General features: G+C 31.9%; 1 protein-coding gene across 2 annotated transcripts in view; it reads left to right on the forward strand.

Moving 5' to 3' along the window:
• The window catches only part of CENPK (centromere protein K), a 55,921-nt gene that overhangs the window by 27,240 nt on the left and 11,379 nt on the right, over nt 1-17,302 (forward strand). The window contains exons 9-10 of one of the 2 annotated variants that reach the window (XM_027520433.1): nt 5,337-5,390; nt 15,101-15,146. In XM_027520433.1, the coding sequence (XP_027376234.1) occupies nt 5,337-5,390; nt 15,101-15,146 (100 nt within the window). Of the gene's footprint in view, nt 1-5,336; nt 5,391-8,714; nt 9,586-15,100; nt 15,147-17,302 lie in introns of those variants that run through there. The other variant, XM_027520432.1, reaches the window with a different exon arrangement.

The following is a 17,302-nucleotide window of genomic DNA, read 5'->3' on the forward strand; positions in this document are numbered from 1 at the left end:
GCTACACTCCACGGGATCACAAAGAATCAGACACGACTGAGTGACTTCATTTTCTTTCTTTTTTTTCTTTTCAAAGATATAAACAAATAGGTACATGTACAAAAGTATTCCATCATCACATTATGGTATTTATTGAAAAATTAGAAGGAATCTAGTTATTCAATAAACTAGAAATAAATATAGTTTTTTATATTGTATTCATATAGTGGAGAAAATGGAGCTTTTAAAAATAATGTATTGAACACTATCAAAGGAATTGATGAAAGGCTCACAAATTTTTGTTAGAGGATAAAGCAAAGATGATTAAATTGTATACCAAAAAGTCTAATTGGTACCAAAAAATGTAATAGTGCTTTATGCCTGGGGCTAAGATTGTAAATGAGACTTGTTTTTGTTTTCATTTTCATTATTTTCCAAGTTTTCTATAATAAACATATGTAACTTAAAATCAGAAGATACCTATACCTATGAGGTAAGTTATTGATTATTTTAATAGTAGTTATGATGAAATAAACCTTTTTCACAAAAGCAAATAAATATTTCATTGGGTGACAGAAAGTTGGAAACAAGCACTTTAATTCATTTTTAAAAAGCAAAATAGGGTATAAATAATAAGAACTTGTGGGCATAGGATAGGCATTGAAACTGGATCCAGAATGATCTTTCTAAAACTGTACATATTTAATAATTTATTTAATCAAATATTTAAAAATACACATATTTTAATTTTTTAATTTAAAACTTTTTTTTTTTTTCCAATTTTGATGCCACCCTCTGGGATAAGGTCTATAAACTCCTTAGAGTAATGAATTTGTCTTCTGGACTTTGTCTGTCTCTGTGGCCTTCTTTCCATCTTTACCCATCTCTTGCATGAGTCCATTCATCCATGCTATTGGAGCAGATGTACAGTTTGACCTGTCACTTTTTTGTGCCTTATACATGCTATTTCCTCTGGTTACAAAAGAGTTCCTATCTGAGGAAGATAGTAAATTCCTTCTTAAAGCAACTCAAACATCATCTTTTGTATGAGGCATTAAATGAAGTTTAGGTGTCATCTTATTAGCATTTATTACATGATTTTGTAGTAACAATTTATGTCTCTCTCTTCACCTACCATGCTCTATGAGCTGCTTGCTTTGTTTAATTCATATTAGTATTTGTACTGTCTTTTATACCTATTGTAGTACCTCAGTTCATATTTCTTGAGTGACTGTGCACATGGCTAGGGAAAGGAGAAAGTTTTGTTTTCTTACAATCTGTGTTTATTTATTCTTCTCTTTCTTCTTTGTAATTATCAGTAGGCTTTACATTTGTTATGGAATATTTTTCTGATCCTGTTATTATGTATACCCATTAGTCATTTCTGAAATTTTGATAGCCTTCTGTTAACCATTTCTGTTAATTTAGGATCCCTTACGTCTTAATGATCATAATCTTAAAATAACTCAGTGATTTATTTCCTGATTCTAGTCTCCCTTTTTTAACTGTTTTTTGTTTTTTTTTAACCTTTTAAGGTTCTCCACTAGTAGAACCAGAGATTTGAGATATTCTTAAAGGAAGCATTCATTACCAGAAGCTATCATGAATTTGTTAAGTCATATTGGATAAGCTCAGTTTTTTTAAATGAAGTATATGAACTACTGATACATATTATAGAATGATAGATTACTTTCTCTGTCAAGCTAGAAAAATGGATGTATTAGTGGGCTCAAGCTGCTATAACAAAATACCAAAGATTAGGTGGCTTAAACAAAAGAAATTACTTTTCTCACAGTTTTGGCGGCCAAAAGTCCAAAGTGCCATCAGTTTATTTAAAATAAGTAAATTGTATTATTTATTTTAACTTTCCCAGTTTTATTGCATTTATATTTTGTTCTATACCATCATTCATGTATGCATTTAGTCTTTATTGTACATTGTTAGATTCCATTCTTATCATATTTTACCTTTCATTTTTGAGTTTTTAAGTTTAATCCATTATTTGCTATGATGGATATCTTTAACAAGTAATTTGTTCAAGAAGAATTCCTGGCTGTTTTATTTTTGACATTTTAACTGCTGACATTGTTTGCTTTATAATTAGAGGCTTATCTTTGGCAGAGATTTTAAAAAATCACAAGACTTTGTAGTGGGTTTCTCCATTTTTCTTAGATGGAAGTGTGCTGTGGAGAAGTTGAGGCCAGCCTGCAGATGTTTTCTGGCATGACTACTTGCCTGAAAGATTCTTTATGTCTGACCTTCAGTAGCTTAATGAGGATATGTCACCATGTTGATGATTCAATATCAGTTTTGCTTTGATGATATATTGTTTTGGGGGAAGATTTAGGTCACATGTCATTTCATGGAAATTTTTTTATTTTATACTGCTTTTGTTGTTCAGTCACTAGGTAATGTCCGACTCTTTGTGACCTCATCTTCTCTGTCCTTTACTATCTCCCTGAGTTTGCTTAGACTCATCCATTGAGTCAGTGATGCCATCCAACCACCTCATCCTCTGTCACCACCTCCTCCTCCTCTTGCTCTCAAGTTTTCCCAGTATCAGTGTCTTTCCCAAAGAGTCGGCTCTTCACATCAGGTGGCCAAAGTATTGGAGCTTCAGCTTCAGCATCAGTCCTTCTAATGCATATTCAGGGTTAATTTCCCTTAGGATTAACTGGTTTTATTTCTTTGCTGTCCTAGGGACTCTCAAGGATCTTCTCCAGCACCACAGTTCGAAAGCATAAATTCTTTGGTGCTCAGACTTCTTTATGGTCCCACTCTCACATCCATGCATGGCTACTAGAAAAATCATAGCTTTGACTATATGGATCTTTGTCAGCAAAGTGATGTCTCTCTTTTTAATATGCTGTCTAGGTTTGTCATAGTTTTTCCTCCAAGACGCAAGCATCTTTTAATTTCATGGCTGCAGTCACCATCTGCAGTGATTTTGGAGCCCAAGAAAATGAAATCTGTCACTGTTTCCAGTTTTCTCCCATTTATATGCCATGAAGTGATGGGACCAGATCCTGCGATCTTCATTTTTTGAATGTTGGGTTTTAAGCCAGCCTTTTCACTCTGCTCTTTCACATTCATCAGGAGATTCTTTAGTTTGTCTTCACTTTCTGCCATTAAAGTGGTATCCTCTGTATAACTGAGTTTGTTGATACTTCTCCCCGCAATCTTGATTCCATCTTGTGAATCTTCTAGCCCAATATTTAGCATGATGTACTTACTCTGCATATAAATTAAATATGCAGGGTGACAGTTTACAGCCTTGATGTATTCCTTTCCCAGTAACGTTGAACCAGTCCGCTGTTCTAACTATTGCTTCTTGTCCTGCACACAGGTTTCTTAGACCCAGGTAAGGTGATCTGGCATTTCCATCTTTTTAAGAGTTTTCTACAGTTTGTTGTGATCCACACAGTCAAAGGCTTTCATGTAGTTAGTGAAGCAGAAATAAATATTTTTTTAAATTCCTTGCTTTTTCCATGATCCAGTAGATCTTTGCAATTTGTTCTCTATTTCCTCTGTCTTTTCTAAATCTATCTTATACATCTGGAAGTTCTCGGTTCACATACTGCTGAAGTCTAGCTTGAAGGATTTTGAGCGTCATCTTACTAGTATGTGAAATGAGAGTAGTTGTAATTTGAACGTTCTTTGGCATTGCCATTCTTTGGGATTGAAATGAAAACTTATCTTTTCTAGTCCTGTGGCCACCACTGAATTTTCCAAATTTGCTGGCATATTGGGTGCAGCACTTTCATAGCATCATCTTTAGGATCTGAAATAGCTCAGCTAGAATCCCATCATCTCCACTAGCTTTATTCATAGTAATGCTTCCTAAGGCTCATTAGACTTCACATTCCAGGATGTCTGACTCTAAGTGAGTGACCACACCATTGTGGTTAGGTAGGTCATTAAGACCTTTTTTGTAAAGTTCTGTGTATTCTTGCCACCTCTTTTTAATCTCTTCTGTTTCCTTTAGGTCCTTGCCATTTCTGTACTTTATTATATGTTGTTATATTGCCTTTATTATATAATTATATTGCCATTTTTGTCCTTTATTATATGCTTATCATATCTTGATATTTAAACATTTTTTATTTCCTTTTATTATAATTTTTCTCTGCATTTTCTTTGATTGTCTCAAACTTTTATATTTTTATCTGTGCCTAGCTGCTTCTTTATCAGTTTGGTAATTGTATATGCTTTCATCACTAGTGAATCATATGTTGCTTTTTACCTCTCTTCCATTTAGTAAGGTATTAAGGGGACAGGAGATGATGATCTCCAGCTTTACCATCTTTATTCAGTAATCACATTTGTTTTTATCAGGATTATTTTACTATTTCTTTTATATATTTATATTTCTATAAGACCTTATAAGGACTCTGTGGTAATCTTTGCCTGTTGTCAGGAAAGTACTGGATTTCACTATAGTAGGAAATATAGTTAATTGAATTTGTGAACTCAAAAGCTCCTGATTTTACTTAGTATTGTCTTGGAAGATTTCCCATAGAACCTTATCCTATTGAACATTTTTAGCAGTAATTTGGATAAAGAGGTAGAGAATATAGTCATCAAAGTTTATAAATGATATGAAACTGAAGAGGATTAGAGAGTAAATTTATTGGATGACAAAATTAAAACTGAATTTTTTAATTGCCATGATAAAATAAGATAGTCTAAATAAAATAGAACAGTATTTAGTGGTGGAACATAGAATATCTTTCTTGGGTTTAAAACATTAAAAGAATAAAGGATACATATCTTAGCTATATACAATGAAACTCTAGAATGGAACTGGAATGAGATCTGTTCTCTGTCATTCCAGGAAAAAAAGAACTAGTGAGTTGAGTTAATATTAGGAACCATCATGAACTGTGAAAAGATGAGCAAATCTCCCCAGGAAGCAAGTTTTCTGTCCTGAAACTGTATCAGTACAGTTTGAAATGTCATTTGCTTGGATATTTCTATTGGGGAGGTTCAAAAATTAGATTTACACTTATATGAGTATATATAATGTGTGTAATATACTTTACCCATTATATATTTATAGATAGGTAGGTAGATAGTCTGAATTGTATGTTTTAGTAATTACGAAAGATTTCCCTGTCTTAGAGGTTGTTTCAGCTGTATTTTTATGAACCTTAATGTTTAGTACAACAGGTTGTTTTCTTTCAGAATTCTTTTAAAGTCATCTCATTTTAAATGTTTGGTTTTAGTATATCTTGTATCATTGCAATTGAGAGATATTAATTTAAAAGATTAAAAAAATTTTTTTAATAAATAGTCTAATAGCCTGCCATTGTCAGAACTGAAATTTAAATTCCTTATTATTCACACTTTCCTCAAAGAAAAACGTTCAAGAATCAACTGCACAGCTGATAACACTGCATGAAATGTTAGAGGTAAGTGTTTTGTGTAGTTGTTTTGTCTTGAAGATTTGTCTGATTAGTGATTTATGGACAATTATACACAAACTTGGGGCTTCCCAGGTGGCTCAGTTGTAAAGAATCCAGCTGCCAATGAAGGAGATGAGTGTTTGATCCTTGAACAGGGAAGATCCCCTGGAGGAGTAAATGGCAACCCTCTCCAGTATTCTTGCCTGAAAAATTCCAATAGACAGAGGAGCCTGACCGGCCACAGTGTATGGGGATCGCAAAGAGTTGGATGCAACTGAGTGACTAAGTACAGGCACATACTCAGGTTTGAAAAAGAAAAAAATGCTGCTTTAGTTTTTAAGGTATACACCCAATTTTATTACATATATTAATTTATCTTTAGTATAAAATTAGTTTCTATTTTTTGTGTAGTAAGAAAGAATATTTTTTAAGAGAAGATGAAACTAAAATCTTACCCTTAATTCCAGATTATTACTTTAAGAAAATTTTTATGATGTCATTTAGTATCTATACAGTGAAACCCTTTGCTTTTATGTAATCTATACATGCTTTCTCTGCCTGACATTTACTTTTTTTTTTTTAACTAATATCTTTGACCCTTAAAAAAAGTTTTTGAACTTTGGCCAAGTTATCAACTTTATTAAATACTTTAGATCTTGATTTGACAACCTATTACAAGTTGGGTGAACAGGAAGATAGATGGTCTATGAATAGCTGTTCAACAATTAATGTGGCTTTTTAAAATGAGTGATAAGTTTAGAATAAAGTGATTTCAGAAAAGTTGCTTCATAGTAATTTTATGAAAAGTCTTTATCTAGTTAAAGTCTTCATTTATCTAGCTAAGTGTTTTTGAATACTAAAGTCTTTCTCTAGCTAAGTGGTTTTGGTACCTCTACCTTCCTGTTCACCCAGTTTGCAATAGGTTGTCATATCAAGATCTAAAGTATTTAATATAGTTGATAATTTGGCCAAAGTTCAAAAACTTTTTTTAAGGGTTAAAGATATTTGTGAAAATAAAAGTAAATGTCAGGCAGAGAAAGCATGTACCTTTGATACCTCAGGATATCTTAATATAGAATATTATTACTTTGAAAAGCAAAATACAAATATTTTTTAGATTATAATTTGAATCTTTTGGCATATTCCAATTTACTTCCAATTTATACTGAAACTAAAACTACCATTTCTCATGGATGACTTGACTTTTTAAGATAAAGATTGTCATATATGTGGCAAATATTGACAGTTAACTCGGAAATACATGTGTAATTTTTGAATAGTGTACTATGAGATATACCATATAAAGCTTAAATTTAGGAACCATTACACACCAAGGCTTGTATTATCAATGATAATTGTAAACTAAATTTATACTGCCATTCAATGAAAAGTAAAATAACATATACATATTCACTTTAAAGTAGAATTTTTAACATTTAATTATTTCTGGCATTTACTAGGATTTTGATTGATATTATTTTATATAGCAATGAAAAGTAAGATTTTAAATTATGTTAAAATGTGAGCAATTGCTCTGAAATGGGAATAATATCTTATTCTCTTATGATCATACATAAAAGAAATGAGACCAACAGCTTTTTTCTCCAGGATGTGGTTCTTGAAATAATTAAAGTTAGAGAATTCCCTGGTGGCCTGGTGGTTAGCATTCTGGGTTTTCACTGCCATAGTCCATATTCAGTCCCTGGTTGAGGAACTGAGATTCTGCACTGTCACAGCCAAAAAAAAAAAAAAAAAGAATTAGCTAAAATTTATGACAGGTGAAATTTTACTTTAAGAATTGGAATGTTAAAAAACAAGAATAGAGGTGTTGATATTATCATGAAATGTGATTGAGATGAGAACTTAATAGTTTAATTATATTTCTATGACACTTTTACTGTTGTTAGCTGTTAAGTCATGTCCGACTCTTCTATGACCCCATGGACTATAGCCCACCAGGCTCCTTTGTACATGGGATTTTCTAGCAGGAATACTGGAGTGGGTTGCCATTTTCTTCCTGAACCAGGGATCGAACCCACGTCTCCTGCATTGCAGACATATTCTTTACTGCTATGGTATAAATTTTATTTTTCCTTTTCTGTGTTTCTTAAAATAATATCTTTAAAACTTTGGCATGGCAGTTTGAAGATATGGATTCTAATCCATTATCTTTTACTAATTATGTACCCCTTGAGGAATCTTTTAACCCTTATGAATCCTGGTTTTGTAATTTTTGAAGGCACTTTGTGGGAGCTGAGGAGGTAGAGTAATAATTGATACATATTTAACATTTTTCATTATATCTCATAGAACATTAATGTTCAAATATTTAATGTGTGTTTCTTACAAAACTTTTCTAATGCCCTGAATCTGGGAAAGATGTGTCATTCCTAGTGCATATTAGCATCTTTCTTGAGCTTATTTAACCACAGGACCCTGTTACTCCATGAGCATTGCTGCTGCTGCTGCTGCTAAGTCGCTTCAGTCCTGTCCGACTCTGTGCGACCCCATAGATGGCAGCCCACCAGGCTCCCCCGTCCCTGGGATTCTCCAGGCAAGAACACTGGAGTGGGTTGCCATTTCCTTCTCCGATGCATGAAAGTGAAAAGTCAAAGTGAAGTTGCTCAGTCGTATCCGACTCTTAGCGACCCCATGGACTGCAGCCTACCAGGCTCCTCCATCCATGGGATTTTCTAAGCAAGAGTCCTGGAGTGGGGTGCCATTGCCTTCTCCGAGAGCATTGCTAGGGAGACCAATTTCATGGAATGTAGTTCAAGAAATGTTAGTCTTATATAATTTACTACAGGTATTGAAAATTTCTCAATATCCTTAGTGAAGAGATCAAAGTGTTTAAGATAATTTGAAGGAAATAATGATGATAGAATTTTTGTTTTGAAGGTTTATCAGATGAATAAGTGGCTTTGAGTGGAGGGGGAAGGTTGGTGTTTTCTCTTTCCCTGAAATATTAAGACATGTATGCAATTTTTTGAACTTTGTTTTTTAATTTGAAGAAATGGTTATAACCAAATTTCTAACATAAATTATTCATCTTGAGAGAAGTGGGAGAATTGTAAATGCTTTTTAACAAGTTTTTAGGAAATGTTTTAAAAATTCAGGTGCAAAGATTCATTTTAAAGCTATTTCCATTCAGTAATATTTGTAGTTTTTTTAAAAAGAAAATCAGCTATTTAATACATAGAAATTATGATTAAACAATTATTCAAAGAAAAGAGATCAACATTCTTTGGTTAAAAAAAAAAACTGTTTTAATATATCTGTATCAATTTTTTTTTCCAAGTAAGATATATCTTAAATGATGTTTTTTCCTAGATTCTTTTAAATAGATTATTTGGTGTTCCACATGACCCATATGTCAAAATTAGTGATTCTTTTTGGCCACCTTATATTGAACTGCTCCTGCGTAATGGAATTGCCTTGAGACATCCAGAAGATCCAACCCGAATAAGATTAGAAGCCTTCCATCAGTAAAAAGATGGTGTTTTTTTCACACAGTACATAAAGAATCTTGTCATTCAAGGATAATGGAAACACTGAGAATTACTTGGATAAAGAACGTTATTTGCTAATCAAAGCACATGATATAGTCCATTTTCCTTTCATGCTTAAAATGACTCATGCTGCCATCTACTATTCATTTAAAAACGATAGCTTCATAGTCAGTCAGTGCTTTTGTGTTTTCAACTGAGTTGACAAGAATGTAAGTAAAAAACATTCTAGACTTAATCATTATAATACTGTAAATATACCTTCTGCACTATTCTTTGGAAACTTTTTTGTTAACTATATTCCTAATGTTTTTCTTTTAAAATATATGCCAGTTTATTTTATACATTTTGAGTTCTATTTGGTGCTTACATCCTTTAAATTTATAAATTATGGTGAAAGGCCATAATTTGCTGGAGATTAAAAAACTGACTTAGTATCTTAATGTATACTGTAGCATAATTTTTAAGTATATAGTACATCTATTCATGTATACTACAATATTTCTAGGTTTGTTAAAAATTGGAATATTAAAAAATAATGAATAAAGGTAGAATAAAAGTATTTTAATGTGTATTATAAGTGATATATATATTAAACCTTTCTTGATTCTGTTAATTATTACTAATGATATTGTGTTCATAAAATTTTGTTAATCCTCTGTGACTTTTCTATAAATAAAATTCTCATTTAAAATTCTCTAGCTTTTTTGGGGGTGTGGCATGATATTTTAATAAATAGACTTTATCATAGGTAGATAAGTGACATATAATTAAGCTACATATAAGGTAAACTAGAGAATTCCAAACATTTTTTGTATAATTAGTTTTCAGAGTGGACTTGGTATATATTTTTATTTTTGAAATTGATTTCTACTGTATTGTATTATTCAAGTTTCTTATTTACCTTGAATACTAAATCTCTCTTAAAACAGGCAAAAACTTACAAGTATACTGTGTCCCTTTTGTAGAAAATACAAATACTGTTATATTTTAGAAAACTTGTAAGTTCTTTCTCAGGAAGATGACATACAAAAATACCTTCCTAGAATACTCTAGTTGAGATTCAAAGGAATGAGCAACTTACTATTCCTTGAAATTACTAGAAAAAGGAAAAATGGTGCTGGTAATATAAGTTTGACAGTATTTCTACAAAGCAGATAATACTGTTGTCTGTGAACTTCTCTGTGTTGCAAATTACAGAAATAAATAGATAAAAGCAGTAAACAATTTGATTATTTATTTGATAGGTCTTGATTTCACATTAAGTGGGATGTTTTTACTACAGCATTTTTTGCAATATTTTTTTATATAATTTAATTTATTTATTACTTTTGGCTGTACTGAGTCTTCATTGCTGTGCAGACTTTTCTCTAGTTGCAGCAAGGGAGGGCTACTCTCTGGTTGCGGCACAGGCTTCTCATTGTGGTGGCTTCTTTTTTTGCCGAGCATGGGCTCTAGGGTGCATGGGCTTGTGTAAAGTTTTAAAGAAAACTATGATGATTGCATCCTACTTTTTAATTTGCTAACCCAGCCTTCTTATATAGCACAGTTTTTTGCCCACTTTTCATCTCAATCATAAACAAAGTAAATTACAGTAGAATTAGTCTTGATTTGTACCCCATCTAAGCTTACAGGCCTTGAAGGGTTTTTTTTGTTGTTGTTGTTTTTTTGTGTGTGTGTGGTTTTGAGTATACTGGAGAAAATGTTTCAGTTTTTGAGAACCTGTATGTAGGGGCCATCACTATGGATCCCAGGAACATTAAGAGGGTAATGAGTATTATGAATAACTGTTCTCATAAATGTTATAAATTAGATGAACTGGACCAATTTTATGAAAGACACAACCTACTAAAATTCACACAAGGAAAAATCGCCACTTTGCATAAACCTATATATATTAAAGAAATTGAGTCAGTAATTATTAAACTTTCAAAACAGTAAACATCAGACCCAGATGGTTTCACTGGTGAATTCTGTCAAATATTTGAGACAAAAATGATGACAATTCTGTACAATCTGTTCCAAAAAATAGAAGCTTATTCTTTCTATGAGGCTGGCATTACCCTAATACTAAAACCAGACATTACATTATCCTAACACTAAAACCAAAGACTTTTTAAGAAAGGGCAACTACAGGTATCTATTATGAACACAGGCACAAATTTCCTCAACAAAATAATCAAATTCAACAATATATTAAAAGAATTATGCATCCAGCCAAGTGGTATTTATTCCAAATATTCAAGACTGGTTCAACATTCAAATGTCAATCAATGTAACCCATATATTATCAAAATAGAAAATAGAAAAATCATGATGACAACAATAGGTTATTAAAAAGCTATATGACAAAATTGAATACCTATTCATGATGAAAGCTCTCAGCAAGCTAGAAATAGAAACTTCCTTAGCTTGATAAAGAACATCCACAATCTTGTACATTATTACTTATTCTTTAAAAAAAATTATAGAAAACACAGCTAACATGCTTAATGGTGAGAAACCAGATGTTTCTCTAAGATCAGGAACAAGGCAAGAATATGTCCTCTCAACAGTGTTGTTCAGCATTGTACTGGAAGTTGGATAAATTTATATGGAAAGACAAAAGACCCAGAATATCTGCCATAATAAAGAAGAAGAACAATGTGGAAGAACTGACAGCAACCTTAAGACTCATTGTAAATCTGTAGTAACCAATATTGTGAAGTTGGTGCAAAATCAGATAACAGATCACTGCAACAGAATAGAGAGCTCAGAAGTAGACCCATACAAATATGATCAGCTAATCTTTGACAAAGAGGAAAGGCAATCCAATGGAGAAAGCTCTGTCTTTTTCAACAAATGGTGATAGAACTGTACATGCACATGCAAAGGAAGAAAACTGGGCACTGCTGTAGTGATGTTACACCTTTAAATTAACTCAAAATGAATCATAGACCTAAATATAAAATGCACAACTACAAAACTTCTAGAAAATAATATAAGATAAAATCTAGTATGACTTTGAATTTGGTGAAGACTTCTTAAAAAATTGATAAACTGGATTTTATTAAAATTAAAACTTTTTCTGTTAAAAACAAAGTGGAAAAAAAACAAACAGATTAGGAAAAAATGTTTGCAGAACACATATATCAAAAAGATAAAAGAGAACTCACCAAAATACAGAAAACTCAACAATAAGAACAAACATCCCAATTAAAAAGAGGGCAAAATGTCTAAACTGACACCTGTCCAAACAAGATAAACAGATAGCAAGTAAGCAGATGAAAAGATTTCCACATTGTGTGTCATCAAGAAAATGCAAACTGAAAAACAATGAGATATCACTAAACACCCATCAGAATGACCAAATACTGACTGTGGAGCAACAGGAACTCATTTATTGCTGGTGGGAATGCAAAATACAGTCATTTGGAAAAAAATGTACTAAGCATACTCTTAATATACAATCCCACCAATTATGCTTCTTGGTATTTACCCAAAAGAGTTGAAAACTTACGTTCACACAAAATCTTGTACACCATTGAGTGTAGCAGCCTTTTTCATGAATGTCAAAAATTGGAAGCAATCCAGATGTTCTTCAATAATTGAATGGACAAATCATGGGACAGTGGATTACAATGGATTATTCAGATATGAAAAGAAATGAACTATCAAGCCACAAAAAAGGATGAAGGAAACTTAAATGCATATTCCTAAGTGAAAGAAGTCAATCTGAAAAGCCTACATACTGTATGATTCCCGCTGTATGATATTCTGGAAAAGGCAAAAATATGAAGACAGTTGAAAGATGATTGTGGTTTTAGGTGATTGGTAGTGGGTAGGGCAGGAGGGGTGGGATAAATAAGTGGATTACAAAGGATTTTCAGGGCAGTGAAACTTCTTTATGATAACTATCGGTGGATATTTAACATTATGCATTTATTAAAACCCATAGAACTATACAAAAAATGAATCCTGATATAAACTATGGACTTTAGTTAATAATAATGTATCAATATTAATTCTTCAGTTTTAACAAGTATAACACCAAATATAAGATGTTAATGATAGTGGAAACTATGGGCAAAGAAAAGGAAGTATATGGAAACTGAGGAATTGGAGAAAGTTTTTTCTTACTAATTAAAAAAACATGAAGAAATGGTTTGTGGTGTTCTGGTTGATGTTATTACATCTGCATGAAACATCTAGGACTCTTCAGCCGTTTTGTAACCATTTGGAGAGCTGCTATGGAAGAATCTGGCATATTTAGTGTGGCAGTATATCAAAAAAGTAACAAATCCTGATGTTATTGAACCAGGTAATTGACCATAGAGCTGTGGTACTAGGGAGCATGATTTACAAGTAAATACATTTTCCTTCTGAGGCAGATTTTTTTGTTGTTGTTTTTTGAAACTGAAGAATTCTACCAATGTAACCAAACCATCAAATGGAACTTTAACTTGCTGAAATTAATTTTATTAAACAGTCTGACAAAGACTTTAAAATGTATTTTTAGGTTGCTGGGAGAAATTAATTTTTTCCATTTAAAAAGGGCTAGACATTGTAATACAAAATAGGAACAAATGAAACAACATTTGGTTATAAATAGGAATTAATTGTATGTCCCATATATGATTAAATATAATGACTTAAATACAAATTCTACAAATAGGATAAACTCTTGATTGGATAGCGTTACAGATTGATTTAGTTAATTGAAAGATAATTTGAAGAATTCATCCAGAAAAATTAAAAAAATTATGAAGAGCGGTTAAAGAACAAATTGGGGCAATTCAACATAGAATTTCCTGTTGGAAAGAATAGCAGGAATGATAGTTAAGCAATATTTGAAAAGATAATAGCTGAAAACTTTTCTGCAGAACTGAAAGCCTCAGAAAAATGTACACTGAATGTACACTGTGCAGGATAAACCACACTGTGAAACAGTTTCATAAAGCTGTAAAATATCAAAGAGAAAGAATTTTCAAAGATACTAAAGAGAAAAGATAGTTTACAAAGACAAAAACAGCAATTATTCATTTGCAAAAATAGAAAGACTGAGGGGGTCTCTGTATGGTTTCTTTATAAGAACACTCATCCCGTTTATGAGTGTTTTATCCTCATGACCTAAGCATCTCCCCAAAGCCCCACCTCCTAATACAGTCACATCAGGCATTAGGATTTCCAGAAGTTGGGAGCAATCAACTGAATTGAATGTTGCTGGGAGTTCAAGTGAGAACTAAGAAATTGACCACAAAATTTGTCTACATGTATGTCCAAAAAAATAATTATTTAGACTGCACTGACTTCTCTTGTTTGAAGCCCAAAGTACTTATTAAATTATGTAACTTATTGCAGTCCATCTGTAACTTAATTGAGGGGAAGAACTTTGCCTTTTATTTTTATACTCTTTTGCTCTCTGCTCAGTGTGGAAGAGTAGGCAGTTGTTATCGGCATATCAGGGTCTTTGCTGTTGTTGTTCAGTTGCAAAGTCATGTTGGACTCTGCAACCCCATGAACTGCAGCACACCAGGCTTCCCTGTCCTTCACCATCTCCTAGAGTTTGGTCAGACTCATGTCCATTGAGTCAGTGATGCTATCCAACCATCTCATCCTCTGTCATCCCCTTCTCTTGCCCCCAGTCTTTCCCAGCATCAAGGCTTTTGCTGTTAGCTCAGTGATATTCTTTGACTTTTTCTTCTCCTTTCTGAATGATAGATATTTGTATAATACAGTTAAAAGTAATTGGTTATACACACACTTTTCTTAGCAAGTTAAAAAAAAAAAAAGTCCTGTAATTGATCTCATACTCTATGAGTTAAAGAAAGAAAGGTTAAAGTGAAATTATTTTTTGTCACTATCTGTAGTAAAAAGTTTTGGATATAAAGACTGAAATTAAGAAGTAAAACACAATACATGAATTTTAGTGAGCTTTGCTCACCCGTAATGTATCATTATATTGCTGATTGCAAATTTAAAATATTTTTGAAATTGCCAGGTAAATGCTAACAACAAATCACAGTAATCTTTTTTCCTTTTTTATAAAGTTGCAAATTTTTTCAAGTATACAGAGATTAAAATTAATACATACCCATGTGCACTCAATACCCTGAATTGGTGTATGTTAACATTTTGTGATAATTCAAATTGTTTTGTTTTTCAAACAATTTTATAGATTTAGCTGATGCTCACTTTGTGCTCCTTAATTCCATCCTCTTTCTCTCCTAGGTAAGTATGATCCCTGAGATACTATGTTCTTCCTCTGCGTACTTTGGTAAGTTTGAGATATAAATTTAGTGTTAAAAATATTTATAATTAAAGCTTTATATACATATAGTCATATATCTACATCCTATCCCAATTTGAATCATAATGTATCCATAATTGCAGCATTTCAACTTAATGTTATGTAATTTATCCATGTTGATGTGTGTGGATTTAGTCCATCATTTAACTGCTATATAATACTACAATGTAGAAATAGATTACAACTTTTTTTCCCCTATGATAGCGATTTTGGTTATTTCCATTTATTCACTGCTACAAATAATGTTCCCTTACTTATTAATGTGGATGCTCATCTGCAAGAATTTCTTAAGGTTATGTATTTAAAACTGAAATGGCTGGGTCAAAAATGCACATCTTCTGGATTAGACATTGCCAAATTTGCTCTTTGTGGTGTTTGCACTTAATTTACACTTCCATCAACAATATATTAGATGTCACCTTACACCAATCAGAATGACCATCATGAAAAAGTCTACAAACAATAAATGCTAGAGTGTTGAGAAAAGGGAACCCTCCTACAACTGTTGGTGAGAATGTAAATTAGTACAGCCACTATGGAGAACAGCCTGGAAGTTCCTTAAAACTCTAAAAATAGAGCTACCATATATCCTGCAGTCCCACTCCTGGGCATATATCTGAAGAAAATTATAATTCAGAAGGAATCACACACCCCATTGTTTATTGCAGCACTATTTGCAATATTTAAGACACAGAAGCAAGCTAAATGTTTATTGACAGATGAATGGATAAAGAAAATGTGTGTGTGTATATATATATAAATACATATATACAATGGAATACTACTCAACCATTAAAAAGAATGAGATAATGCCATTTGTAGTAACATGGATGGACTTGGAGATTATTATACTAAGTGAAGTTAGATGAAGGCAAATAGCATACAGTATCATTTATATGTGGAATCTGAAAAAAGAGATGCAAATGAACTTATTTATAAAACAAACAAACTCAGACATAGAGAATGAACTTATGTTTATCAAGGGGGAAGTGTAAAGGGGAGGGATAGATTGGGAGTTTGGGATTGACATATATACACTGCTACTTAAAACAGATAACCAACAAGGATGAACTGTGTAGCATTAGGAACTCTTCTCAATATTCTGTAATAACCTAAATGGGAATAGAACTTGAAAAAAGAATAGATACATGTACATGTATAACTGAATTACCTGGAATTAACATGACATTGTTACTCAATGGTACTCTAGTATAAAATAAAACATTTTTAAAAATAATAAATAATTTTTAAAAAAGATTAAAAAAACCCCAAATATTACATGTCCAGTTTGCCCAGTCCTCCCAAACACTTGATGTTATCAAACTGTAACATTTTTGCCAATCTGATGAAAGAAACATTTTCATTTCTATGATTACTAGCAAGATTGAACATTTCATTACTCATTTATCTGTCCTCAGGTTTTTTTCTCCTGCTACTTTTCTGTTTATACCATTAAAAATTTTTTTGACCTTTCCCTTATAGATTGGTGAGAGTTCTTTCAATATTCTTGATATTTATTATGCTTCAGTTATATTGTTATAATTTTTCTCTCACTTTCTGGTTTATGCTTTTTTTAATGTTTTTAAATTTTTCATTAATAAGTTTAAACTTACCAATCTTTTCCTTTATGCTTTGAGCTTTTGCACATTACCTAAGAAATCCTATAATAGTCTTTCAAAGATTAGAAGATATTTATTTTAACTAAGTCAAATTTAAATCCAGTCCTATTGAAAGAATAAAATGTTTTGTATAGAAAGTGTATGGAATCCGGTTTTAATGTCTGTGAGGTAAATTTAAAACTAATAATTTCAAACAAACATAAAATCAGAATTCTTCATTTTTTTCTGAAAATACAAGAAAACACTGTAACTATAAGACATGGCTTGATTTTTAACTAAAAAAATTAAAGTTAATTTATATGCTAATATATTAATAAACTACCTTACAATTTTTATTACCCTTAAAATTCCGTTGGTCCCTCTTCTCTGACTCTCAATCTCTTCTATCTTTGTTTTTCAGTCTCTGAAAAAATAAACACATGTGTGCAGGAAAATATATTTATATATATGTGTGTGTGTACAAGTTTCTTCCTCTCCCATATTTCTATTCATTTCATCTTTGAT

Source organism: Bos indicus x Bos taurus, chromosome 20, assembly GCF_003369695.1.
Source record: "Bos indicus x Bos taurus breed Angus x Brahman F1 hybrid chromosome 20, Bos_hybrid_MaternalHap_v2.0, whole genome shotgun sequence".
Lineage (NCBI taxonomy): Eukaryota > Metazoa > Chordata > Mammalia > Artiodactyla > Bovidae > Bos > Bos indicus x Bos taurus.